We start from the raw sequence: 26,932 nt of genomic DNA, 5'->3' as shown, positions 1-26,932 counted from the left end.
ATCCCCTCATTTTCAATGTAAAACTCTGGTGAGTACCTGTAAGCTTTGCCCAAAGTCCCAGAGGGAGAGCCAAGTCCTTCTCAAATTGTAGTATTTTTAATCTTTAAAATACCCCAGAATGCAAGCAAGGCAGTTTAGTCCACACATCAAGCTGCAAGGTGGGACGGACTGCCTCTCCCAACAATATTTTGCAATAATTAACAGCATTAAAAAAAAAATGCTAGAGCCATGCTTTTAATCTTCCTTTCTTATCAATATTACCAAAAACATCAGTCAGATCCTGTGGGGGAACGAGGAGGAGGGGAAGTAGAAAACAAATGATTTCACATTTCCCTTTTCCCTACTCTGGCAAAAAAGAAATTCGACACCAGCACCAGGAAGATAAAACCATAAACATTCTTTTTTTTTTTTTTTATTAAGAAAGCATGCAAAAAACAACAACAACAACAACTTGTGAGCCCATACACCCCCCCTTCCCAGCCTGCGCCAATGCAAAGCATTATGGGTGGTATGAAGGACTCACCAAACCATAAACATGGGGGTTGAAGAGAGAAAGGCAGGGATGGGTGGATGGATACCAGAGAACTGCTCCTTCCGTCCCTCTCCCCTACGCTCTCCTCTATTTCGTCTTTTGGCAGTGAGCTCCTGTAGTTCTGCACACGTCACCCAAGACGACAACAATGACTAAACTTTCAAGGCTGGCAATGCTGGATCGACAAGAAAAAGGAGTATTCTCTCCCTTTCAGGGAGGGGAGGGGAAACTGAGGCCCAAAGAGAGTTGGGTTTGTCCTGTGCCATTTAGCGAGGCTGGTTTTAGCGGAGAGGGGGGCTAAAGGCCCCGAAGGCCTGACGGCCCATCTCCAGCCCAAGCCCTAAACTTCAGTGACTGGCTGCCCGCCAGAGTTCTCGTTTTCAGAAGACACAGATGAACTATACACAGGAGACATTTCCATGTCTGATTTAGTCTACCCTGGCAAATCTTGTGTGGATCTGGGTAGAAGAGGGGTTGAGAAACGTGATGATTTGTAAGAGAGGAGATCTTAGGAAGAACAGATGGGACGCTGTGTGTAGGAGGCACCCTGACTGGAAGGATAAGGAAGACACGCCTCAGATGGGGGACACTGGGCTAAGGCGTGTCACCACCCTGGAAGAGGAATTCTCCTTTCCCCAATGGGAAATCTTACGCCATACTTCAACCCCACAAACTGCCCTCCAACACGACAGGGGGTTCAAGCTACTCACACCCCCACGTCTTACTAAGAACTTCAAAGAAATAAAGTGCTGTTTAGTTAACTGCCCTTTTTTGCCCCCCTGACTTCAGCCTCACTTCAACAAACTCTCAGTATAGAACCCTTTACGAAGAAAGGAAGGGGAGGATGAGGGGAAAAGCAAGAGAGCGGAAAGCATGGGTAAATAAAAGGACAGGGAAAAAACCAGAAATCACAGAGAAAATGGCCTTGTCCATTTCGCACATTTTGTCCTACAGCTTTAAGAAAGTGACCATTCAGTAAAGTAAAAACGGAAATAAAACTGTTCTTCCTTCTCAGAACTAGAATTCAACAATTAATATCCAATATATGCTAAGTACTTTGCAGCCATAAACCATGGCCACTCCTTGATAAAGGAGATAAGTTTCCCCTGTACCTTTTTTTGGGGGGAGGGGGCAGGGGGGGGTCCTTCTTTGGCCCTCATGAAGCTCTTTGTATTCAGTTATTTATTACCCTCTCCCAAGTTCCTTCATCCTTCAAAAAACCTGATTGCAAAAGCTTCAGCCCCAGTGATCTGGATTCCAAGAGAAGCATTTGCCTACATAGGTAAATAACTGAAATATTCCCTATGCATGTCTACACCACTTCCCCTTTCCTCTCTCACCCTCCTGCCACCCATACTGTAGGTTTGGTTCTGCTTTGATCCATGGGAAACAGATTCCAGTCTTGCCCGAGGACATGGTGAGACTAAAAGGAATCATGGGTTACTCTTCTTTCTTGAGAATCCCAGAAAAAGGGAGAAGAAAATTTGATGGGTGGAAGAGCTGGGCAGACAACTCAAAGAGGATGAAATAATATTTGCCAAATGAGATAAGGGGATGAAAGGAAAACTAGTAAATGCAAATAAAAGCCAGTTAATTTCCAGAGAACATGATGTTTAAAAAGCCAGAATGGTTCAATAGAAACCCTCTCCAAAAAGCTGACCCTATGCTGAAGGGTTGTCCTCATTTTCACCAGAGACGCAGCACATCCGTGCTAAGTTGCTTCAGTCGTGTCCAACTCTGTAACCCTATAGACTGTAGCCCACCAGGCTCCTCTGTCCATGCGATTCTCCAGGCAAGAAGACTGGAGTGGGTTGCCATGCCCTCCTCCAGGGGATCTTCCCAGCCCAGGGATGGAACTCATGTCTCCTGCCTTGGCAGGCGGGTTCTTTACCACCTTGTGCCACCTGGGAAGCCCTGAAGAGAAGGAGAGTTCTGGCTAGGACTGACTCTATGTCCTATAGAGAACAGGCCAGGAATAAGTCAATGGCAGTTTATTTGACAAGAGTGGCAGAGACCCAATTCCTGACTGTTTTATATTTCATCACCCCTCTACAGCGTTCTACTCTACCCAACCCAGACCTCTTATTCCACTAGGATTTTATCTCCACCACCATCACTCTTACCCTTGATGGGGAATGAGGACCAGCAGAAGTAGGATTGGAGATATAAAGGGACAAGGAAGAGCTCAGAGGACAAAATTAGCACCATTAAGTAAAACCTGCAAATTCATGGCTGCCAAGCAGCATTTTAAATCCCTTCTACTTAATAATGTGGCCTCTTCAGCCCTGGATTGAACTGATATCCACGGAAAACAACATAGGGCTGAAAGGTGGGATTAGCACTGAATTGCCCAAAGAGAAAGGTAAATCAAAATTTGAGACCTTTCACTGTGGCTCTCATGGCTTCACCTTCCAGCCAGGTGACTTTAAATTAGCAAGAGGTGGACATGGACAATGGTGTGGGGACAGGAGACTGGAGACAGCATATAACCAATAATAATAATAATAATATAATAAGAATAATAATAAAAGAATAGGGAAAAAAACTAGAAGGAAGAGGAAGAATGAGGCAGGAAAGAGGGGGTTATCTTCGGCAGCATCTTGCGGTGGCTTCTCTGGCAGAGAAAGAAAAAAAAAGGATATATATCTATATACAGGCAAGGGCGGAAGAGTGGGCGGGGGCTGGGCTTCCCCCATTGCCCTATGTCACCACCCAGCCCTGGGCTGATGGCCGGGCTCTCAAATGCACTAGGTAATCAAGTCCCAGTCGAAGTCATCTGGGATCTCCTCACTGGCCCCAGGAGGTGGGACTGGTGGCCGAGGGACCATGTGGTGTGCTGTGGAAAGAGAAAAGGAGATTAAGAGGAGAGGGCATGGAGGCCATTCTGTCCATCTCGATGGACGGTGATCAACCCCAAGCACCCCCAGGGGGAAAGTTTGGGGAAACTACCATCCTTATCAGCCCAGAGTTATTTTTGCTGCCAGCTACCACTTCAGTGAGGTCCCAGGAAAGAAACTAGAGTAAACTGCGCCATATGACAATGTAACAGCAGTAAAATGTAACAGCCATTAAAAATTATACTTATGGGGAATGCCCTGGTTGTCCAGGGGTTAGGACTCCTTGTTTTCACTGCCTAGGGCCCGGGGTTCAATCCCTGGTCAGGGAACTAAGATCCCACAAGCCACGTAGAGTAGTCAAAAAAAAAAATTATATTTTCAAAGATCATATAATAACATCAAAAACATACAGAAATAGCAATACTACTATTTGAAATAGCAATACAGAGATTTGTATATAAGAAGGAATACATGGACAAAGACCCCCTAAATTGAAAACACTGTGGTTAGGCAGGATGATAACAGTGGTTTTTCTAAAATGCATTTAAAGGTGAAGGATCTGTTCATTTTGCACTATTCATGACAATTTAGGGTATCCACGCCTACTCACACCAACAGAGAGAGTTCAATCCCAGACCCCTGATACTAGAGGTCAGGTGACATGGGCACAAAGCAGGTACATGTATATAACATGTTCATTTCATTTGTCTGAGTGCATCTTCCATCCAGATTCCGAAGTGAAGCATATATGTTCTACTTGTCTATCTTTTGTTTATAATCATGCTTCTACTTTCTGTCATCATGGTAGGCACGGGCTAATTTTAAAGCTTGTTGATCTTCTCTTGTCTCCCATGACATACACCTCCCAACAGGTGGCCCACCCTCAGTCTCAGGAACCAGGAGGGCTCACCCGCTCTGGCAGGTGCAGGCAAAAGGGCTGATAATGCAGGCTCAGAGCCACAGGAAAGCCAAACAAACTCGCTGGTGCTTAAAACAAGTCTCCTGGCTCTTACCTGGGCGACTGTATCCTGCTGAGTCCTGGGTGGGGAGTGGGTACATTGGTGATGGGCCAGGGTAGAGATGGGGGGCTTGAGGGTGCACATAAGAGTTCACTGCTGTGAAAGCAAGACAAGAGTTAAGTGAGTGGGACCCCTGTACTCAAGGAAGCAGAGTCTGATAGAGAGGGTGACATACTCCCCATCACCTTCAGCTCTTCTCCCTTACCCGCTCTGTTCTGTAGCTCCTGTGGGCATCAGTGCTTTCTGTAGAAGCTCTCAGTCCTAGTCACTTAGGGTACAAAGGCAAAGGCACCCAATACTAGCCCCTGCAATATTACAGCTATCAGCAGGGTGATAAACACAGAACCTTCATCACTGACTCTCCCTCACTTCACTGGTTTGCCGATCATGACCCTATGTGATACGATCCAGGGAGGAGTTTCCTGAGACACAGATTTAGAATAGGGACTTTCTCTTCCCTTTTCTTAAGTAACCCTGACCTCCCAGATCAAGATCTAAAAGGAAAACTTCCCTTGGAATCCAGTGGCTAAGAATTCACGTGTCAATGCAGGGAACACGGGTTCGATCCCTTCTCTGGGAAGATCCCACAAGCCATGGGGCAACTATGCCCATGTGCCACAGCTACTGAAGCCTGTGAGTCCTAGAGCCTGCACTCCACATCAGCAGAAGCCACCACAGTGAGAAGCCCACCCACCTTTACTTGAAAGCAGCGCCCACTCACTGCAACTAGAGAAAACTCTGTGCGCAGCAACCAAGACTCAGAGCAACCAAAAAGAAAAAAAAAAAACCTAAAAGGAGATACAGTCTATTTCTTTGGCCTTTGGATCAGTGCCCATAAGCTGATGTTTCTCAGTTCTCTTCCACCCTTCTCATCCCCCTTCCTTCGCATCATCCAGTCTCCACCTCCTTGGCAACTGGCTTCGTGTGGTACCTTGGTTCATGGCTGGCTCCTGCTTGCCACTGGTGAGAGCACAGGAGTCCGCGATGCGGGAGGGGGCGGGTGGCCGGTGGGAGCCTCCCTGGGGGGGCACATGACCAGTCTGAGTAAGGAAGTGATTGAGGGAGTCACACAGATTGGCAATGTGATGCTGGTCCAGGCTCCAGTTCTTCTGCTCTGCCTGCCGCAGGCTCTCCATCAGCTCTGCCAGTAAAGAAGCAAGAAATGCTAACTCCTGTTATTTTTGCAATGAATGGTGAGATTTCAAATTTTAATTTTTGCTTTCTGAATTTATCTATTGCTTGACAGGCATTATGAAAAATAAACTGTGTAGTCTATTAAAAAAAAAAGAAATGCTAACCTTGCCAGAGCCCCAACATCCCTAGTGGTTCTATACCTAAGTCACTGCTCCAGTCACACTGTCAATCAACACCACTGATTATACGTGTTACCAAGGAAATGGCAACCCACTCTGGTATTCTTACCTGGAAAACCCCAAGGATAGAGGAGTCTGGTAAGATCTACAGTCCATATGGTTGCAAAGAGTCAGACACAACTTGGCAACTAAACAACAACCCCCAATAATTGACATCTACATTTTCAAACTCTCATTCTATTTCTTCCTTACCAAACTCATATAATTTCCATATTACTGGTGAATAAAAGTTTCAAAGTAACTGAGTGAATTAGCCGTGGTCATATTGTCAGTCACGAATTTTCCTGGGAAGAATACTGGAGTGGCTTGCCATTTCCTCCTCCAGGGGATCTTCACAACCCAGGGATCGAACCCCATGTCCCCTGCATCTCCTGCATTGGTAGGTAGATTCTTTACCAGGTGCCACCTGGGAAGCCCCCATACTGTCAATAAATGGTGGCAAAACTATAAAATGGTGATCCAGGGCTTCTGAATAAAGAGTCCTCCTTCTCCCAAAGATAAAACTGAGTAGAATAAACCACTGTCATTTTGAATAAAGGCAAAAATTAATCAAGATAAAAATCTGGCTTAAAATTCAACATTCAAAAAACAAAGATCATGGCATCTGGTCCCATCACTTCATGGCAAATAGATGGGGAAACAATGGAAACAGTGACAGGCTTTATTTTCTTGGGCTCCAAAATCACTGCAGATGGTAACTGCAGCCATGAAATTAAAAGACGCTTGGTCCTTGGAAGAAAAGCCATGACCAACCTAGACAGCATACTAAAAAGCTGAGATATTACTTTGCTGACAAAGGTCCGTCTAGTCAAAGCTATGGTTTTTCCAGTAGTCATGTATGGATGTAAGAATTAGTCCATAAAGAAAGCTGAGTACTGAAGAATTGATGGTTTAGAACTGTGGTGTTGGAGAAGACTCTTGAGAGTCCCTTGGACTGCAAGGAGATCAAACCAGTCAGTCCTAAAGAAAATCAGTCCTGAATATTCATTGGAAGGACTGATGCTGACGTTGAAATTTCAATACTTTGGCCACCTGATGCAAAGAACTGACTCATTGGAAAAGACCCTGATGCTGGGAAAGACTGAAGGCAGGAGGATGAGATGGTTGGAGGCATCACCGACTGGACAGACATAAGTTTGAGACAGGGAAGCTGCTGTGCTGCAGTCCATGGGGTCGCAAAGAGTGGAACACAACTGAGAGACTGAACTAAAGATTAACTTGAAGAAGGTATCAATATTATCCACCTGTGTAACATGAAATCCTCCATCCTCAAGCTTTACTTGGAGAAGGAAATGGCAACCCACTCCAGTATTCTTGCCTGGAAAATTACATGAACAGAAGAGCCTGGCGGGCTATAGTCCAAGTGGTCACAAAGAGTCGGACATGACCAAGCACACAAGCTTCACTTAACCATCCCCTCTGGTTCCAGTTTCCATTGGGTTTTTCCACTTACATCCCTCAACACCCACCCACCCACCCACCCCCACCACCAGGCACCACCGGTTCTTCCGTTCTATTTGTTTTTTCTTACTTCAGGCACCATCACTCAGTCACCAACCTGAGAACTGTGACTGCTCAATGCTGGACCAGTTGAGCCGGTTCACCATCTTAAAGCTTTCCTTTAAGGAATCGATATTGGAGCACCAGTCTGGAGGAAAGGCTGTGAAGAGGAAGGGGATGGGGGAATAAGACAGAGTGAGGGGTGATGAGACAGCCACCAGCTGACAGCAGTCTGAGTTATGAATGCAAGATTCTTGCATCTACAAGCTGCAAGTTACATTACCAAGATAACTTTGGACTTTCCCTCCCTGGAGATTTAGGACAAACCGAGCTATTGATGCTGTAATTACAAACAGCCCAGCTCACAGACAAGAGAATAAGTAAAACAATCCAAATTTGTCTAAAAATTCTCTTAATATAGAGCTCCAATTTGCAACTTCTGTTGCCCACAGGAGCTCTGGGGGGAGAGTAAGGCTAAAAGAGCCACTATTGGGACTTCCCTGGTAGTCCAGAGGTTAAGACTGCCCTTCCAATGCAGGGCCGGGCAGGTTTGATTCCTCCTGGGGGAACGAAGATCCCAAATACCAGTAGGCACGGAAACAAATAAATAAAAGACCCGCTGTTAATTTCCTAACCAATCCCCTCTCCTTCCAGAGTCAGAACAGGAAGGTCAGCTGGCAGTCCTTCCGGGGCTCCGCGTACCTCGCTTACTCACCAAAGCCAGTGCTGTTGATGGGTGCCTGGCCTTGTGCCTGTTGCTGTGGCTGCGGCTGCTGGGCGGGGTGGGAATGGGGGTGGTGCTGATGGGCGTGGTAGCCTCCGTGCTGCAGCGGGGGCGGGTGCATGGCCATCACCGGGGGTGGCCCGTAGCCCTCGGATCCCGTTGGCTTACCCCCGGGTGGGGTACAGCCGTCGGGGCTGGGGGTGTGCAATGGCGGCGCACCCCCGACAGCAGAGGTGCCCTGGGCGGGTGCCTGCGGCTGTGACTGCGGGGGCGGCGGCTGCGGCTGCGGCGGCTGCTGCTGCTGCTGATACACGTAGTAGTTGTTGGAGGGCGGCAGGTCCCCCAGGAGAGACGAGAAGCCTACGGGGGGGTGGGGGTGGGTCAGGCAAAGTGGGTCAGGATTTCCACGGGGTTGAGACCCAGAAAAGGCAGCCGACGAAGGGTAAGGACAATCTGGACAGCAGGGTCCCCTCCAGCCCTGGTCCCCTCCAGCCCTGGTCCCCTCCAGCCTGGTCCCCTCCAGCCCCTGGGCAGGTATAACTGACAGACAGACGAGGGTCTTGACAGCAGGACAACTACTGGAATTTTAGCCAAATGTCAACATGCACCTTTTTATGCTATTTTTCAAGGATATTGATGTAGGAATCATAGTTTCCAAAGACATCAGACATCAGATAGAGTTCCAGACATGTGCTGTGCTTAGTCGGTCAGTCGTGTCTGACACTTTTCGACCCCCTGGACTGCAGCCCGCCAGGCTCCTCTGTCCATGAGGATTCTCCAGGCAAGAATACTGGAGTGGGTTGCCATTTCCTTTTCCAGGGGATCTTCCCAACCCAGGGATTGAACCCAAGTCTCCTGCTCAGCAGACAGTTTCTTTACCACTGAGCCATCTAGAAAGCCCCAAAATTAAAATTTAAAATTTTAATTAAAAAAAAATTTTTTTAATTAAGTTGTTCTCACAAACACAGAGATTCTTAAAAAAAAGAAACTGCTGTCCCCTAGTGGCCATCCTCATAATGACTTGAAGCAGCCATTAAATCACAGCCCTTGGTTCTAGAAGGGGGATTCCTCCAGCTCACTTACTGCAGCTAAGGAGCCAGCCCACTGCCTCTTGAGACAGCTGTCCTTCAGTACTAAGTCAGAAGAGATCTGACTCCAGACAGTTTTGGCTCATGACCCACTTTCTTCCCTGACCAGTGATCGCCCTCTCCTCGTGTTACACGTAGGAAAAAGGGAGAGAAGAGAATGTCACCATCTGTTCAAAAATACAAGGACAGGGACTTCCCTGGTGGTCCATGGGCTAAGACTCCCCGCTCCCAGTGCAGGGGACCTGGGTTCAGTGCCTGGTCAGGGAACTAGATCCCACATGCCACAAGAGCTTACATGCCACAACTAAGACCTGGTACAGCCAAATAAATATTAAAAAAAAGAAAATACAAGGACATCCCAGCTCCCCTCCCCAGCCCAGACTCACCATGCTGAGACGAGGAGGACTTCTCCAGCATGGACTTGTAGAGGTTGCGGAAGGACCAGCTTAGATCCTGAAAATTGATCTCCGAGTAGGAGAATTTGAAGTCATGGTTGGTGTTGTACAGGGGAGGGGGCCCCTCGGTGCTCTCTCGACCTGGACCTGCCGCTGCCACCGCTCCGCCGTCCACAGACCCTGTGCCCTAGAGGAAGAGGCAAGAAAGACTTGGTCCACGTCCTATGTGAGGGACCCATACGACACTTTAGTGGACACCAAGCTCTCTTGCCTATCCTTTTCATCCTCTCCCATCCTTGCAATGAATGAGCATCATTTTTCTCCTTTTCTCATTCCTATCTTGATATAGTCTCTTGCCCTTTCCCTGTGTTGCATCCATGCTCGTCTTTCCTTTCTCAGAAACTTTTTTGATCCCTTTCTTGTCTTCTCACCATTTTTATTTTTCTGATCTTTCTTAAAACGTTGTTTCTCTCTGCCTTTTGCTCTCTCCCTCTCTCTGCTTCTTTCTTTTGCTTTCTCCTTCTTTCCCAATTTATCTGCCTGCTATAGCACAGACAATCAATACATAATTTTGAACTGACAGACAATCTATTCAATCACCCACCCATCCACCCGTCCATCCATCCCTTATGCCTCCTGCCACCTCCACCTCCTACCTGGCTATAGCTGGCAATCGATGTGGGGCTCTGAAGTGGTATCTGAGGGTTCCCCTCAGGAGGCAGTGAGGCTTCTCCACTCCCTGGAACCCCTCCCCGTGGACTCTTGCTGGCCTCCTGTTCTGGTGAATCCTGAGACAGCTGAGGGTTGTGAAAAAAGAGCAGTCTATAAGCAGATGCTAAACCTCCCCACATGATTCATGGTTCCATCCTTGCTGGTGTCTGACCTTTGCCCCATGTTTAGGAAATGACTGGGAGATGCGGGAGGAGCAGTGGGCTCAGAAATGGCATCTCATTGAGGTAGAGACTTACATCATCATCTGGAGGGTGTCGTCTCTTCCGGGAGATGTCAGGGCAAGTATCAATTGTCCAATAAGAACCCTAGAAGAACCCATCGCCAGAGAGAAAAAAAAAATCATTATATATGGAAATACCGCCCACTGGAAAAGTAGACATTTGAGAGGATTTTCATATAAAATTGGGCTTCCCTGGCTTCATATAAAATAGGCCCTACCATAAAATGATAACAAATCCACCTGCAATGCAGGAGGCATAGTTTTGATCCCCAAGTTGGCAAGATCTCCTGGAGAAGGGAATGGCTACCCATTCCAGTATTCTTGCCTGGAGAACTCCATAGACAGAGAAACTTGGTGTGCTTGCAAAGAGTCCATGGGGTCACAAAGAGTCAGACATGACTGAGCAACTGTCACTTCTTCATATAAGATAAGAGCTATATTAAGAAAAATGACTGGCAATTCACATAGAATCCTGAGAGTAACAGCTATTTTTGAGTACTAAATCTGTACTAAATCACAGAGTATGTCAGAGGTACCCACTGTGGTCCAAACACAGGTCTCGATCATAATGAAGATGCAGAACACAGCATCCACCTCAAAGAGCTGCAAATGCCCAAACCAACCTACCCCTTCCATGTGATCTAAGGCAAAACTCTCTGAGACTTTAGCATCCATGGCTGTCCAACAAAGAGGATGATCTATCACTTCTCCCCTTCGAAGATAAAAACCACGAGATTTTTCTATAGAAAAATGCCTCCAAAGCTTATTTTACATCTAGAAAGAGCCCGATACACCAAAAGAGGGCATCGAAGTCAATTTTTTCATAAATATTTCTATTAAGAAAAAATTTCACAGCTTTCCTTAGTCATTCATTCTTGTGAGGACCCATAAGTTTGATAACCAAGCTCTTCCTCTGAGAGAAAAATAAAGCTGCTTCTCTAATTAATACGATTTCCTCTTCTGGGTAATTAAAACAGCCACAGGACTCTGAGCTGTCAACTACTCTCCTTTCCTTCCTGGTCCTCCCCTCTCCAATTACAGCTGAATCTCACCTTTCCAGGGTCATCCCGTGGTCTGGGCACCTTCCGGAAACACTTGTTGAGAGAAAGATTGTGCCGAATTGAATTCTGAGGAAGCACAGAAGCAAGTTAGATTTGAGTATCATGCAAAGCAGGAAATTTTCCAATAGTTCACAAAAGGACACAAAGGGAAATAACACACGCTAAAGTGCAAGTGTCAGGGTAAACTGAGCACCTCATAACCATACTGATGGAGGAAATCGCCTATCAGATAGCAAGAGCAATGAGATAAGAAAAAGCAAGTAAATTGATGAGATTAACTGCTATAAATTTGACTACCTGGTGCTTCTAGAGAGCTGATTATATATAGTTTTTTCAAGCTTTCCACCCAAATCACACCCAACTGATGACGGTATATAAATGCCTCAAAATCACATTTGCACAAACCTAAGTGCCCATCCACAGATGAATGAATAAAGAAGATGTGGCATATAGATATATGGCATATACATATATACACATATACACACAATGGAATACTGCTCAGCCATTAAAAAGAGTGAAATTTTGCCATTTGCAGCAATATGGACCGATTTGGAGGGCATTATGCTTAGTGAAATAAGTCAGACAGAGAAAGACAAACATTACATGATATCATTTACCCATGCTATCTAAAAAATAGAACAAACTAGTAAATACAACAAAAAAGAAGCAGACTAACAGATATAGAGAACAAACCATTGGTTACCAGTGAGGAGAGCGAAGGAAGTAGAGGCAATACACGGGTAGGGGATTAAGAGGTACAAACTATTATATATAAAATTGGCTGCAAGGATATATTGTATTGATACGATATGGAGAATAAATACAGATTTTATATTAACTATAAATTAAAGTATAACCTTTAAAACTGTGAATCACTATACTGTACACCTTAACTTAATAATATTGTATAGCAACTATACGTCAGTTAAAAAAGAATCACATCTGCTCAGCTCCTTAATTAATTCTATCAATAGTGAAAGAACATTTTAAAACTAATGATGTGGGAATTCCCCAGAGGTCCAGGGGTTAGGACTCCGAGCTTTCACTGCCAAGGGCACAGGTTCGATCTCTAGCTGAGGAACTGAGATCACACAAGCCACAGTGGCACAGCCATGAAAAAAAATACAAAACTGATGATGTAATGATGTAAATGATAACAAAATATAAATTATAAGTGAAACTAGGTACAATTCACCTTTTTGTCTTCTCAAGAGCCCAGGGAATGGTCACATTTGGAGGAAAGAAATATTGTTGCATACATGCCTTGGGTGAAGTTGGTGGGGGCTGTGGCAGCTAGCAGGAACATATTTATAAAGGGAAAACTGAATGCTTTCAACAGTCCCCAGCTCATCATCTGGCTTGTATGTGAGCTGATGATTTACAGAGTGACACAGCTACACTAAATCCCAGTTTCTACTCAACAACTGGCAAGTGAGTGATTGCTCCCAAGGACTGAGAACATCAGCCTTCCTTCTATGCGTGGAAGAGAAGGCCCCTTTTTCCTTCATCTCCAGCCAAACCACTTATCCTCTCCTTCCTTGCTTGGTGGATGAGCTGCTGGGGAAGGACCTAATTACATTATTTTTTTTTCCTTGGTACATAGTTTTTAAAAAGATAATGACTGTGTGCAATGGAGTTCTGCAAACCAGATGAGGTTTGATCTCTAGGTAGGATGGAGCGATGCCATGCCTTGCATGTGACTTCAACAGAGCAGAATGGCAATAAATATCTGTGAAATAAACCAAGGGACAAGAGGGTAGGATGAGGGACTTCCCTGGTGGCCCAGTGGCTAAGACTCTGTGCTCCCAATGCAGGGGGCCTGGGTTCAATCCCTGGTCAGGGAACTAGATGTTGCATACCATCACTAAGTGTTCACATGGCGCAACTAAGACCTGGCACAGCCAAATAAATAAACAATTTTTTTTTTCAAAGAGAGTATGGTGAGCATCAGCATCCTGCCATACCGTAACTATACTCAGAGGTTTGGTATCACTGGAATTTCCCAGATACACCTTATGAAAGTTGTTCAACTCTGAAAAAAAAAAAGTAAGGGATGGGAGATTTGAGATTTTTAAGTTCACACATCTCTGAGACAGCTCAGAGTGAAGTGGACCAGGTTACAGGAAGACACAAAAGTAGAGGAAAATGTTGTCAAGGCTAAGAACCATCTCAGGGCATAGAAGCTGTCCCACCTTCCAACCAATGCCTGCATTCTTGTAATAGGGGAAGTTGTCACAGATCCAGCGGTAAATCTCACTGAGGGTCATCTTCTTGGCTGGAGAGGAGTTGATGGCATAGGTGATGAGGGTGGCATAGCTGTACCGGGGTTTACCATCCTGGTGAACGGCAGCCTCGTCTTTACTCAGGGTGGCGTTCGGATCTGTGGGGGAGCCTGGTGGACATTTTCGGCTCCCACCAGGAGGCCCAGCCTGAGAGGCGCTTCCCAGCTTTTCGATGGTGGCCCGGAGGGTCAGCTGGGGGAGCCAGTCTATGGAGGTGAGGCTGCTCTCTAGGTCAGAAGCCATGGTATTTTTGGATTCTGCAGAGAAGAGGAAAATAAAATAGACAAGTGTTACCTGTGGTCACTTGTGGCAAGTAATACCAAATCTTAGGGCTTTAGGGGAAGGAGAGTTTCTTCTCACTCTAATTCCTATAGAAGACTCCACTCATGAGATAACCAGGTTCCCAGAACCCTCAAATGCATATGTCAATCACCTGCCAGATGACAGACTGGCACTTATCCTGCAACTTCGCATGGAACATGGCAGAGGCCTCTTGCTTCATGCAGGACGAAAAGGGAGATCAAACCACCCAGCAAGTCGAGCTGTTCCTCAATTCTCCTTTCTTAAAGCCCTACAACACAATATTTTAAAGCTTCGTGGAGGGCTTTGCTGGTGGTCCAGTGGTTAAGAATCGGCTTTGCAATGCAAGGGAGACCGGTTCAATCCCTGATCTGGGAAGATCCCACAGGCAGCAGAGCAACTAAGCCCATGCGCCACAACTATTAAGCCTGCACTCTGGAACCCTGGAGTCACAACAACTGCGCACACAGGCTGCAATTACTGAAGCTAGAGCCAGTGCTCGGCAGCTCGTGCACCGAAACTAGAGAAAGCCTGAGTGCAGAAACGAAGACCCAGCACAGTCAAAAAATAAAATAAATAAATCTTAAAAAAACAAAAACACCTGTGTCGAATCGATTTCTTAAAAAACCACTTAGACAGCAGGTAAAACCTGCCAAAGTCTATTCTCCAATTATGTGTCACATGTTATATTTACATTCAACATCCACAGAGAGACAGCACGAGCAAACGTGTAAAGAAAAACAATCAGAGTAAACACAAGTATACCCTAAAGAAGCACGCATCAACACTTCCAAAGGTATTTCACATTAGTTCCATCCCCAGTGCTTGCCCTTGGATCCCACATCCATGTGCATACGAGGAGTATTAGGTACATAAGTGTGACAACCAGCCAAACAGGGATGGCACACAGACAGCAGCCCGTGACCAGAAACCACAAGGAGATACACGGCATACGTTACCCACGGGGCACAGACTCACAACACAGAGGGCAGGAGCCGGAGCACGGCTGCCCTCGCACCTTTAAGGCACCGCCCCCTCGCGAGCTCCCGCCCACAGACGGCGACACCAGGAAGAAGTCACTGCAGAGGCCCTCCCACCGCTCGGCCTGCCTGGCTGCACTGAGCCAGGGAGACACCCAGCTGTGCGCGCACCGGTAACAATCAGATAGGCAGCTAAAAATAGCCATTCTGGGGCTCAGGGTTGGCTCCCCTTCTGCCGCCTCCTCCTCCTCTCTCTTGCCTTCCCGGCCAGGCACGCACGCTCGCGGCACCTCCATGCAAACTCCTGGCGCTGCCAACGCTCCCACGCCGGCTGTCTGCACACCCTGCCGCCACCCACGCGGCCTGGGCACTCTCTCAGACGGAGGGGTGCAGCCGGAGTGACGTCTGGGTGGGGGAAGGTGAAGGACAGTAGGTGAGATTTGCATTGCAGGGGCTGGAAAGAGTGGCATGATCCACGTGGTAGCCATTGGCACTCCCCTAGGGTGGAAGCCAGCACCACCCCACCCCACTCCACCACCACCCCGACTCTGTCCCACCCTCCTTCCCCTACCCCCTCACCCCCCTACCCCATTCCTTTACCCCTCCCAACCCCGCCCAGACACACAAACATACATTAATTGTGCCTGCATGCTCAATCGCTAAGTCGTGTCTGACTCTTTGCGACCCCATGGACTGTATAGCCCACCAGGGTCCTCTGTCCATGGGATTTTCCTGGCAAGAATACTGGAGTGGGTTGCCATTTCCTCCACCAGGGAACCTCCCGACGCAGGGATCCAACCGCCTCTCCTGCACTGGCAGGCAGATTGCTTTACCACTGAGCCACCAGGGAAGCCCTCCAGGGAAGCCCTCCAGGGAAGCGCCCTACCCCTCCCCACCCTGCCACCCCACCCCCAATCCATGATTGCTGCCGAACCACCTTGTGCCTGCACTGTTGGCCAGGTTCCAGCTAGGGTTTCTTCCTCCGACCCCTGCTGAAGGGGTAATCACTCTTGAGGAGCCAAGGCTAACAAGTCTCAGAATCCTGGACAGAAAACACATTGGGTGTGTAATGCCTAAATCCACTCACATAATGTGCACCAGCATTACATACAACTACACGCAAATCCACACACTGTAGTTAGAAGCTCAGTCGCAGGCATGGGCCCAGTCTCCTGCCTCCATCTCTGGGCTCACTCTCCTAGTTCTTAACTCCTCTGGCCTAGAGACTTTCTCCCAAGGGTCAGCAAGCTCACTCATCCCCTAATCTCTCAGTTCCCCACCCACACAGTCTCTGCATGCGTGTGCACGTTCTGGAGCTCCTCACCAGCAACACATCAACTCCGCCCACTCTGTACTCAAGGAAACACCTTAGTGCCTCGGGGGCCTGGGCAGCGTGAGACCCAACAGCAACCCAGGTTGGTTTTATAAATAGCATCGCAAAGGGGATTCCCCTTTATGCTGAGCTCCTTTCCCCACCATCCTTTCCCATCCCACCACCACCATTTTGCCCTAAAACCGTGGAAACCTGGAGACTAACAGGGACACTGAATCATTCCAGGAAGCCTCAGCTCCTGGCAATTTACTAAGGCAGAGCAGAGCAGCTACTGGGGTAACGTGCATTCCGCAGCCATCTGGTTCTGGAGCTACGTTAGCCCAGCTGAATGGGAACACGGCAATGAGCAGGTTCACAATGACCAGGGTTCTCCTGGGTTTCTAAAGAAATTTTACCCTATTATCTCCTGCTAAAGATCCTGAGAAGTTTCACTTTAAGAACATAGCAGGGGCTTCCCTGGAAGCACAGTGGATAAGAGTCTGCCTGCCACCACTGGGGACACAGGTTCCATCCCTGATCTGTGAACAGATTCCACATGCCACGGAGCAGCTGGGTCCATGAACCACAACTACTGAGCCCTCATTCTAGAGCCTGTGAGCCTCAACGACAGCAGCCAGTGCTCCGCAACAGGAGGGGCCACTGCAGTGTGAGGCCGGTAGCCCAGAGTAGCCTCCACTCAGTGCAACTGGAGAGAAAGCCCACGCAAAGCACTGAAGACCCTGCCCAGCCAGAAATAAAAATAATAAAAGAAGGAAAGAACACAGAAGTCTTCAGGGGACATTTCATTTGCAACCCTCCCAACACTGGATAGGGAGGGACAGGAGAATACAATCAAAGCAGTTCACAGAACCCACTTGGCAGGTGCCAATCACTGTGAATTCCATAAACGGAAGTGCCCTCAGCCTTTTGCTGGTTCTGTGCCCTTCCCTAGCATTTCCCCAGCACCAGGTTAGGACACTGAGGTTAAATTTAACCTTTCGCCAGCACCCTCCCAGCCAGCCCTCCAGCTACCGCCCCAGCACTCAAAATATCTTCCAATCTTACCAGCTACAAGCCACTTACAGCAAAAGATCCTGATTTCTCAGCACCATTCTCCCTAAACCCATCCCACTTCCTTGCCCCCAGCACTTCCCCATTCTTGAAGGGCAGCCCAGCGTGTAGAACCTCAGAGAATGAGGTTCCCTGGTTCTATTATGAACCTTGACACCTACACGCTGAGTCTCCCTAAACACCCCTTGCCTCCCTGAAGCCTTCCTGCCTCAGTTTCCTTCTTCAATAAAAGGGATGCCATCACAAACACTGTCAAAGCTTCATTCCTAGAGGGACATGAATGAAGCTTAAAGAGCTGGTGGCTGCCACACATTCCACATTCCCCCAAAATAATGGCACCAGGCTAGTGTTCGGGGCTATTATTAGAAAGGTACATAAAAGGTACTTCCATTCTCAGTCCAACCAACCCAGTTACCCAGACCTCTCTCTCCAGGGGGGCCTTGTGCCACAGGGCTGGGGCAGAACCTGAGTCAGGCTACATTCTTCTCTGCAAGCTGGAAGACTGAAAGGAAATACCCATAGAAACTGGGAAAGGCAGCCAAAGGGCAGGCTCCATCACATCCATGGAACGTCTAATGAAGACTTCACTACTGGGAGAAAGAGAAAAACAGAAAGACATTCTGGTGGAGGGGAAGACTGATCCCAGGTGAGACGTGTAAGACCCCAGATAACAGGCACAGTTTTCTCCCCATTTTCTCCGAAAGGCCAGTAATTGTTCTCTGTACAGTGCCAAGGTCAGGCATTAAGGAATGATAACTTCCTGCTCTGTACCTAATGCAGAAACTAACAGAGCAGTGGCTAAGTTTGCCACCTTGCTGATTACCAGCCCGGATGTCTGGGTTTCAGTCCTGGCACCACAGCCTACCTACTGGCTGTGCAACCTCAGGCAAGTTACTTAACCTGTGTTGTAGTTTCTTCACTGGAAAATGGAGATGATAACTTGTATATATATAGGGTTGTTGGGAGGATTACCTTGAGTTAAAATTTTTAAAGCACTTAGTGAGTGTTATATACGTGTAGCAATGACTATTTTTGAATGAGAAAAAAAAAAAGAGAATAATAGACATTGAAAATTAGAAAAATGGACAGACCATACAGGTAGGCCTGGAAGAAGTAGCAAACCTACAATGAGTTCACAATAGTTTTCAGGATGTCAGAATCTCAAACTTTCCTTTGCGGTGAGTGTCACCCGACTAAGGACTGACCAGGGCCACGACTAGTAAACTCCCAAGGATAAAGAAATGGGGGAATATCATCTCTTATTTTCCACAGGGGACTAGGTCGAGTCATAAGATGTGATCTGGAAAATAGCACCAAGTCATAGTTAATCCAACCCAATAGCTGTCTGCCCCTAACTGATTCCACGGAGGCGAGGAGAATCAGGGAGACTCAGTCCCAGCACAGCCGCTTAGGCTGTGTGGCAGTGGGTCATCTGGACATGCTCTGGTCCCGTTGGCTCTGGGCCATTCAACAAGTAGCCCTCCAGCATCTGGTAAAGTGCTTTCTGGGAAATAGGCTGCTGTTCTCCAGAGCCAGCTCTTTTCAAACAAAAATGGGGAAGGGAGTTCTAGGGTAAACAGCCGAGGATCCTCATGCTTATTAGACCAGAGATGTCAGAGCTGACGCTCTCTATCAGTCCTAGCAGAAGTGGTCCCAGCCAGAGATTGGGCTGCAGCCACTCATGAGGGCTCCCATTGGCTGGGGCAGGCCAACCCTGTCCTCCCAGCTGGGCATCATTACCAGCATTCTCCTCACTTCCCTGCACTGGCGCACCTGTTTTAAGCGGCCTACCAGAAACACACAATTCTAGGTAATTGGAGCCTAGTCTGAAAAGCACACACAGACTTGGCCTTGGTGCATGATGGGGACAGAGCCACATCCATGTGAAGTAAGAAACAGACGCACGTTATTTTACAGCGCAGCCCCACAAACCCAGATTACAGCCCTCTCATGGACCACAACCAACAGGTAGCTTCCAGGACACAGTGAATGTACTTAGAGATTCAGGCAGTTCACCCAATGGCCAAAGGAGGAAACATAAAAACCCAAATAGGATGAAGCATCCCGGGACTTCCCTGGTGGTCCCATGGCTAAGACTTTGTGCTCTCTACACAGAGGGCCTGGGTTGAATCCCTGGTCTGGGAACTAGATCCCACATGCTGCAACTAAGCCCCAGAGCAGCCAAATAAATATATAAAAATGAGAGAGAGAGAAAGAAAGAAAGATGAAGCCTCTCACTTGGATTCGCTGTGGGGTCTAATGCTCCTTACAGAAGACAAAGTATTTCCTAGCGGTGAGGCAGGAACACAGGCACCTAGCTGGGGACCCCAGGTTGACAGGCAGAGCGCTACTAAACCCACAGCCCAGGCTCCGCCAGAAGGATGTCCTGGCACCTTTTTCTTGCCTTTTCTGAAGATCCTGGGCTTTGATGGTTCTTGCTATTTTCCTATGAAAGATAACATACATTCAAGGTTCCAGACACCCAGAACTTGCACATGAAACAGGAAGAGATAGGATGAAGCTATCAGGTGATTTTCTGAAAAGAAATTCCTCGGGGGTCAAATCTTCCTGGCAGTCAGCTTATTTCCATTGAAGACTGGAAGTAGGCTGAGCATCACTCCTCCCCTCCTCCTCTCCAGGGTCTGCCTTTTCCTGAGGAACTGTCAGCAAAGGACAGGAGCAGTGTCGGGCACTGGGACAGTGGGGGCCGGCCAGCATTAGGGACAAACTTCAACCCAGGAGCTGGCATTCCCTGCAGACTTTTTTCTTGCCTTGGGACATGGGATCTCCATTTTCCCTGTGGATGTTATGCTTCCAGCCCGGAGTGGAGATGTCATGAGAGGAGGCTGGGAAGCACAGTGAGTGGAGACAGACCACTTTTCTTATAAAGGGAGCAGTAATCACCATGGGCTGGAGAGAACAGCTCTGCTGCTGCTGCTGCAGCTGCTAAGTCACTTCAGTCGTGTCCAACTCTGTTCGACCCCATAGACGGCAGCCCACCAGGCTCCACCACCCCTGGGATTCTCCAGGCAAGAACACTGGAGTGGGTTGCCATTTCCTTCTCCAATGCATGAAAGTGAAAAGTGAAAGTGAAGTCACTCAGTCATGTCTGACTCTTCGAGACCCCATGGACTGCAGCCTACCAGGCTCCTCTGTCCATGGGATTTTCCAGGCAAGAGTACTGGAGTGGGTTGCCATTGCCTTCTCCGGAGAACAGCTCTGGTGGACATTAAATGACCTAGGGTTACAGGTAAGAAAATGTAATACCAATGGAAGCCCCAGACAAGGCCAGGCCACAAGATGCCACCATGACTTCAGTGAGAGCCCATTCTCGGTGTGACAAGGCCCAAGGATAGAGGGTGGTGTGGCAGTCCGGTTGGGGTGTGTCTCATCATGACACTGTACGGATGGAGTGCTAGAGATGCAGAGGTTTTCTGATGTCCCTTGCCCTTGGCATGAAAACAAACATTTTCCTAGGGACCTCCAATGAACCCCATCCCATCAGTCCCCCCAACACTAAGAAACCCATTTCTCATAGCCTCTGCAGCAAGATGAGGGTTTGAATCCAATAGCTTCGGAACACATTTCCCAGAAGAGTCTCTGAGTTGTTGCTCTACCATCCCAGTAACGAAACCCATCTCAAGAGGCACCATCTCAGGCCCCCTACACCCACTAGTGTCTAAAGAAGACAGAAGATGAAAGAAAGCACTAACCTGTCTCCACGTCAGCCGCAGCAGAGGGCGGGGACCACCTGGTACTGGAGTCTGGGGTTGGAGGGACCCCTCTCTTCAAAGGCAGATGCGGAGCCTCATCCTCAGTGGCTCTTCCCGTTCTTGGCTGAGCCTCCCAAGCTGGGGAGGGGAACTGGGTCCCCCGAGGATGAGGAGTGGAGGGAGGGCGAGGGGGAGAAGGAGGTCCCACCTGGGGAAGGTGGCACACCCCCCACACTCGGCCGGCGACCCTGGGGAGGAGGGGAGGAGCCTCGTCCAACCCGGAGTTGTCTCCTCCCCCTTGGGGGAGTCCCCCTCCCCCCCAAACTGAATCTGTCGGGAGTGGAGGGCTCTTTCTGTCGGCTGGAGATCGGAGCGGAGGGGCTCTGCCCTGTTCCACCGTCCGGGTACAGGGAAGTTGGGGGGACTTCTTCCCCTCTCCTGGAAGGCTGGAAGCCGAGTCGTCTTCTCTCCCTGGGGTGTCCTCTGCTTCTGAACGTGAGCAGTCCTCGCCCCCGTGAGCACGGGCTGGGCGGCAGGGTGCCTACTCCAGAGGCATAACCCGTTCTCTCCGGCCCCCAAAAGTCCAGAACTGAGGAGAGTGTGGTTGCAGGAGTGGAGGCACGCGGGGCTGCTCACTCGCTTCCTCGGTAAGGATCACCCCTCTACTTTGGAGGCTCCATTCCCGGGACGGTGCGGGGATCCTCCTCGCCTCTAGGAAGGAGAGACTCGCCCCCTAGCGGGGTCTCCTCGGTCCCTCGCCCGGGCGCGAAGGGTCTTTTCCCGTCCCCCTCCCGCCTCCGCTCCCGGGGCGCCTCCAAGGGTGGGGTTTGCTTGCTCCCCGCTCTCCCGGAGCTGGCCTGGGCAGCCGGGGCCGGGAGGCCGCGGCTCCGGACGCGCGTCCCTGCGGCGGCCGCGCCTCCTCTCGTCCCGTTCGCGTCCGCTCCGCTCCCGCCGGCGCGTGGGGCTCCCCGCGCCGCCGCCGCTCGGGCTCCGGCCAGTCCGGACTCCCCCGGGGAGCCAGGCGGCGGACGGAAGGTGTCAGGGCTCGGCCGGGGCTCGGGCTCGGCGCGGCTCCGCTGCAGGCCCCGGCTCCTCCCCGGCCTCCGCGCCGCGCTCGGCGCCCCTCCCCCGCCCCCGCCCGCCGGGCCGCCGCCACCGCCTCCCCGCGCGGGTTAAGGAGGAGCGGGCGGCGCAGAGCCTTGGGTGCGCTGCGCCCGGTGAGCCGCGCCGCCGCCCCCCGCCCCCCGACCTCCCGGGGGGACCGACGCGCGCCGCCCGCGGCCCTGGGGACGCGCGCCCCACCCCCCACCCCGCGTTCCCCTCCGGTCGCCACTGGTTCCCTTGCAGCTCGCCATCCGCCAGAGACGACACCCACTGCTGTCTGTCGGGAGAGTCCCTCGTTTGCGCCGCAGGAACTGTCAATTTCAGTTCCACGCTAATTCTGCCATACTGATTTTTTTTTTTTTTTTTTTTTAGTTCATTGTTTTCCATACATAGATGAACATAGGTTTTCCCAGGAATGCCTTTGATAGGTTTCCTTTTTTCCCTGAATAGCTTTTAAAGGGGTATGGGATTGAGCCGAAGTTAGTATATTACACTGATACCATCCCAGAGTTCAGTAAATGCTTGTTGAACGACTGAATGTAGAAGGTGATCAATGACCGTGCAACCGAGAAAACTCTGGACCAAACATCAGAAAATTTAGGAGAATCTAAACTTGTGCAAGGCCAAGTTCTACGGCATCCAGGGCGGCGAAGAAGAGGTCCTTATACTCGCCTTACCCACCCAATAAGGCTCCTGCAAGAATCTAATGATCTCATTTATGTGGAAATGCTTTTTAAACCACTGTACATAAATGTGTAAAGAAGACTGTTCAATTCACTTGGCAATTCTATAACATATCTTATCCGGGTCACAGTATAGAATGTTCTTATCCTCTGCCCTTAACAGAATAATCCCCACCCAAAGACAGAAAACACCACCAGATGACTACCTCCATTTTTCCTCTTGAACTCATGTTATGCTGCAAATTCTTCTGCAAATTCTTATGTGTTTCATCATCTGGCCTCTTGAACTTTTCTCAAACCACTCTACTTTCTGTTAAATAAGAAAACAATATTATCCATGAAATGTTTTAATTGCTCAAAAAATAAAAAGGCAGAATACTCAGGATTACAGCTTGATCACTACATTTCATATTTATATATTAAAGTTTTTTTCCTCTTCTGGTTAAATATATAATACTGTATTTTATATTTACAATGTGCCAGGCATTGACTGAGCTATGCATGTATTATCACATTTAATTCTTCCCAATCCCATAAGGCACTATTATTAAGCCTATTTTACAGGTGAGAAAGCTGAAATAGAGCCATAGATTGTGTCTGAGTTCAAATTATTAGTAAAATGCAAAATCAGGACTGAAATTAACAAATTCAAAATCCAAATGATTCTTCTATCCCATTTTCCTGAGCTGTCAGAACTAAAAGTCATTCCTTTAATTGTAATTAAAGGCAGTCAATTCCAGCTGAGCCTTCTCTTCCTTTTCTCTCTTACAACATCCAGAATTAAAATCGTCTTTTTCTCTCCTCTTTGAAACATTGATTCATTCGCCCACACACAGATAATTTGGCATCAGATGTTTCTTACTTTGTGTTACAGGTTTTGTTACGTTTCTTTCTTCAATCCTTTTTGACTTTTTTTATGTATATGAAATTTGAGGATCAGGGGTAGAGAGGTCAAAGTACTGAAAGTGAGAAAGTTAGGGAAGGCTTAGAATCTCTTCTTCTAGAAATTGAGAGAAGTAAAAAGGTCAAGAAATTATTTGACCTATACAAGATATTTGCTGCAGCACTATATATAGCTGTAGGAAATTAGCTAAACATCTATAATAAGGCAACTGTTAAATACCTTATGGTACTGCTATATAATAGAATACTGCTGCTGCTGCTGCTAAGTCGCTTCAGTCGTGTCCGACTCTGTGCGACCCCATAGATGGCAGCCCACCGGGCTCCCCGGTCCCTGGGATTCTCCAGGCAAGAACACTGGAGTGGGTTGCCATTTCCTTCTCCAATGCATGAAAGTGAAAAGTGAAAGGGAAGTAGCTCAGTCGTGTCTGACTCTTAGCAACCCCATGGACTGCAGCCTACCAGGCTCCTCTGTCCATGGGATTTTCCAGGCAAGAGTACTGGAGTAGGGTGCCATTGCCTTCTCCGTAATAGAATACTACTTAGCTTTTAAATGAGTAAATATATTTCACTCTGGAATGTAGAATTAGTGAGTAATTGTTTTAATTCTTATGTCTTTACCATTTAGCTATTTTGCAATAGTCATGTTATTATTTTAAAGAACTAATTTTTTTCATACATCTAAATATTTTCCAGTGAGAATATCATGTTAAAAAAAGTTTGTATAATATGATTATGTAGGTGATTTTTGTAATATATATGTATTGACATCTGTATGTATATATTTGTGTATGTACACATACACACACACACATAGATGGATATACACCAAAAATATAAGCTTAAAGATTATTATAATTTCTCATTTCCACTATATCTATAATTACTATCTGTATGGTTTTTGCTTATGTGTTTTGTTTTGTTTGATTAAAAAAGAACCTGAAAAGCTAGTTTTGTTTTGTTTTTCCCCTGAGACAGGAAGAAGCACTTGCATTCATTCTCCATTTACTTTCTGTTAAGGAAGGTGATATGGAACAGAATAAAAATGTAAAGGATCCACCCTTCTCAATAATAGAATCTAGTGTCTAATTATTCATGTGTGCTATTCTACCTTGAGCAAAATGCTTCTTCTAATATTTGTGACCAATATACCACAACACATATTTTGGAAGCATTTATGAAACATTTGTGTGTTACATGAAACATGGTAAAGTAGATAGAATTCATGTATTCAAATCCCAGCTTTGACACTCAGTAACAGAACTTAAGTCATTTAACTGCTCTGGTAGTCAGTTTTCCTCATCAGTAAAATGGGAATAATAATATCACCTACTTCATAGTGCTGGGGAGGGACTGTGGTTCCACGCACAGAATGCACTTAGATACATGCATGGAGGAAGAGGAACCTAGAAGTTGGAAGAGTCTTAAAAGACATAGCAACCAAATGCAATGTATACAGATCAAGAGACACGACACACCTGTCAAATACAATATATGGACATTTCAGGGGATCCTGATTTGAACAAAGGAACTGGGAAAGACACCAATTTCTCAATCAAAATTTCAATCCTGACTTTGATGATATAAAAGAATTATTGCTATATTTTAGATATGTTAAAGAATTATGCTATTATTTTTTAAAGATCTTTATCTTTTTAAGATTCATACTAAAGAATTTAGTCATGGAATGCCTGAAATTTGCTTCAAAATAATCAAGTGATAAAGGAAAGAGGTATAGATAATAAGAAACTAGCCAAATGTTGCTTATGACAACATGGGCTTTTTTTCAAGCATCTGTTTTTAATACTATTCTACTTCTGCATGTGTTTGAATTTTTACAAGGTAGTTTTTTAATACTGTTTAAAAAGCTATCGAACGACTGTCAATATTTGCGTGTACTTAGTATTAGTAGCTCAGTCGTGTCCAAGTCTTTGCGACCCCATGGACTGCAGCCCGCCAGGCTCCTCTGTCAATGGGATTCTTCGGGCAAGAACACTAGAGTAGGTTGCCATGACCTCCTCCAGGAGATCTTCCCAACCCAGGCCTCCCGCATTGCAGGGGGATTCTTTTACCGATTGAGCCACTAGGGAAGCCCTTGTAAATATTTACTGTATGCTTTATATTTGTAATGTTATCTGATGTTTGTTTACACCTTTCAGATCACAATGTGTTTTTATTTACACGAAGTATTTTAGTACTCACACTGAACGTATATGGTAGCTATTATTATTCCCATTTTACAAATGATAAGACTGAATTAGAGGCAAGACTGGCAGGAGGCCCAATATACCACCTCCGCTCTTCCAGTTTCCAGGGGACCCTCCGTAAGAGTAGTAGGCGGTAACCCACAGCCACTAAGCAACCGGCTCTTGCTTCCTTTAGCGACTGCCGTCAGATCTAGTGGGGAGACAAAAAGCAAACACATAAGTGATTCACTTAGAAATATTTATCAGACAAAATTGGAGCCCACATTTGCACATCTACCCGCTACTTTAAAAGGAACTCTCAGGGAGAAAAGAATAGAACACAGAAGATGAGATTACTCGTAAAAGTTCTCTCCATGGTTTGGTTTTCTTTTACGTAACTTATTGTTGTAAGTTTAATTCGTTTGTATTCTCTACCTAACCTGTTTATTCTTTCTGAAAATAAAATCAGGCGTAAGGTGAGGGGACCAGAGATGAGAAACTGCATGGGAAGCGAAGTTGGGAGGCAGGAGAACGTCACATCCCAGTCGCTTGGAGGCCCAGGCACCTCACAGCTCGGCGCCACCTTAAGAAGCGTTAGCATCTCCGCCGGCCCTGCTGGCCTTCGGCTCCTCCCACTCCCGTGTCAGCTCAGACCCGGGAACGTGGGGATGGGAGGAGAGACGCTCTGAATGGAAAGATTGGCGCGGGAGTCTGCGGGGTCTCTCCTTCCCCCTGCTCTGCGGCGCGGGGAGGAGCAAGGACAGCTCGGCCCTTTGGGGTTTGGTCCTTTTCCTGAAGACTCGGGATGGGAACGTGTTCTACTGAGATGAGGGCTGGGGGGAGATATATGGGGTGGGAGGCTCATCTTGGGGTGCGGCTGAGGGGGGACAGAACTGGGGCGTCTGAGACATACAGTA

General features: G+C 47.5%; 1 protein-coding gene across 1 annotated transcript; it reads right to left on the bottom strand.

Moving 5' to 3' along the window:
- Positions 1-382: 382 nt before the first annotated feature.
- On the bottom strand, positions 383-22,022 carry FOXJ2 (forkhead box J2). Its single transcript, XM_061418005.1, has 11 exons — positions 21,143-22,022; positions 13,677-14,023; positions 11,473-11,547; positions 10,437-10,505; positions 10,125-10,265; positions 9,460-9,655; positions 7,977-8,345; positions 7,320-7,421; positions 5,320-5,529; positions 4,383-4,484; positions 383-3,368 (listed from the first exon to the last, which is right to left on the bottom strand). Exons 2-11 carry the CDS (start codon positions 14,007-14,009, stop codon positions 3,280-3,282), a joined length of 1,686 nt encoding a protein of 561 aa, XP_061273989.1. The 5' UTR covers positions 14,010-14,023; positions 21,143-22,022; the 3' UTR covers positions 383-3,279.
- Between the last annotated feature and the right edge of the window lie 4,910 nt (positions 22,023-26,932).

Source organism: Bos javanicus, chromosome 5, assembly GCF_032452875.1.
Source record: "Bos javanicus breed banteng chromosome 5, ARS-OSU_banteng_1.0, whole genome shotgun sequence".
Taxonomy (NCBI): Eukaryota; Metazoa; Chordata; class Mammalia; order Artiodactyla; family Bovidae; genus Bos; species Bos javanicus.
This window is presented reverse-complemented; position numbering and strand designations above follow the sequence as displayed.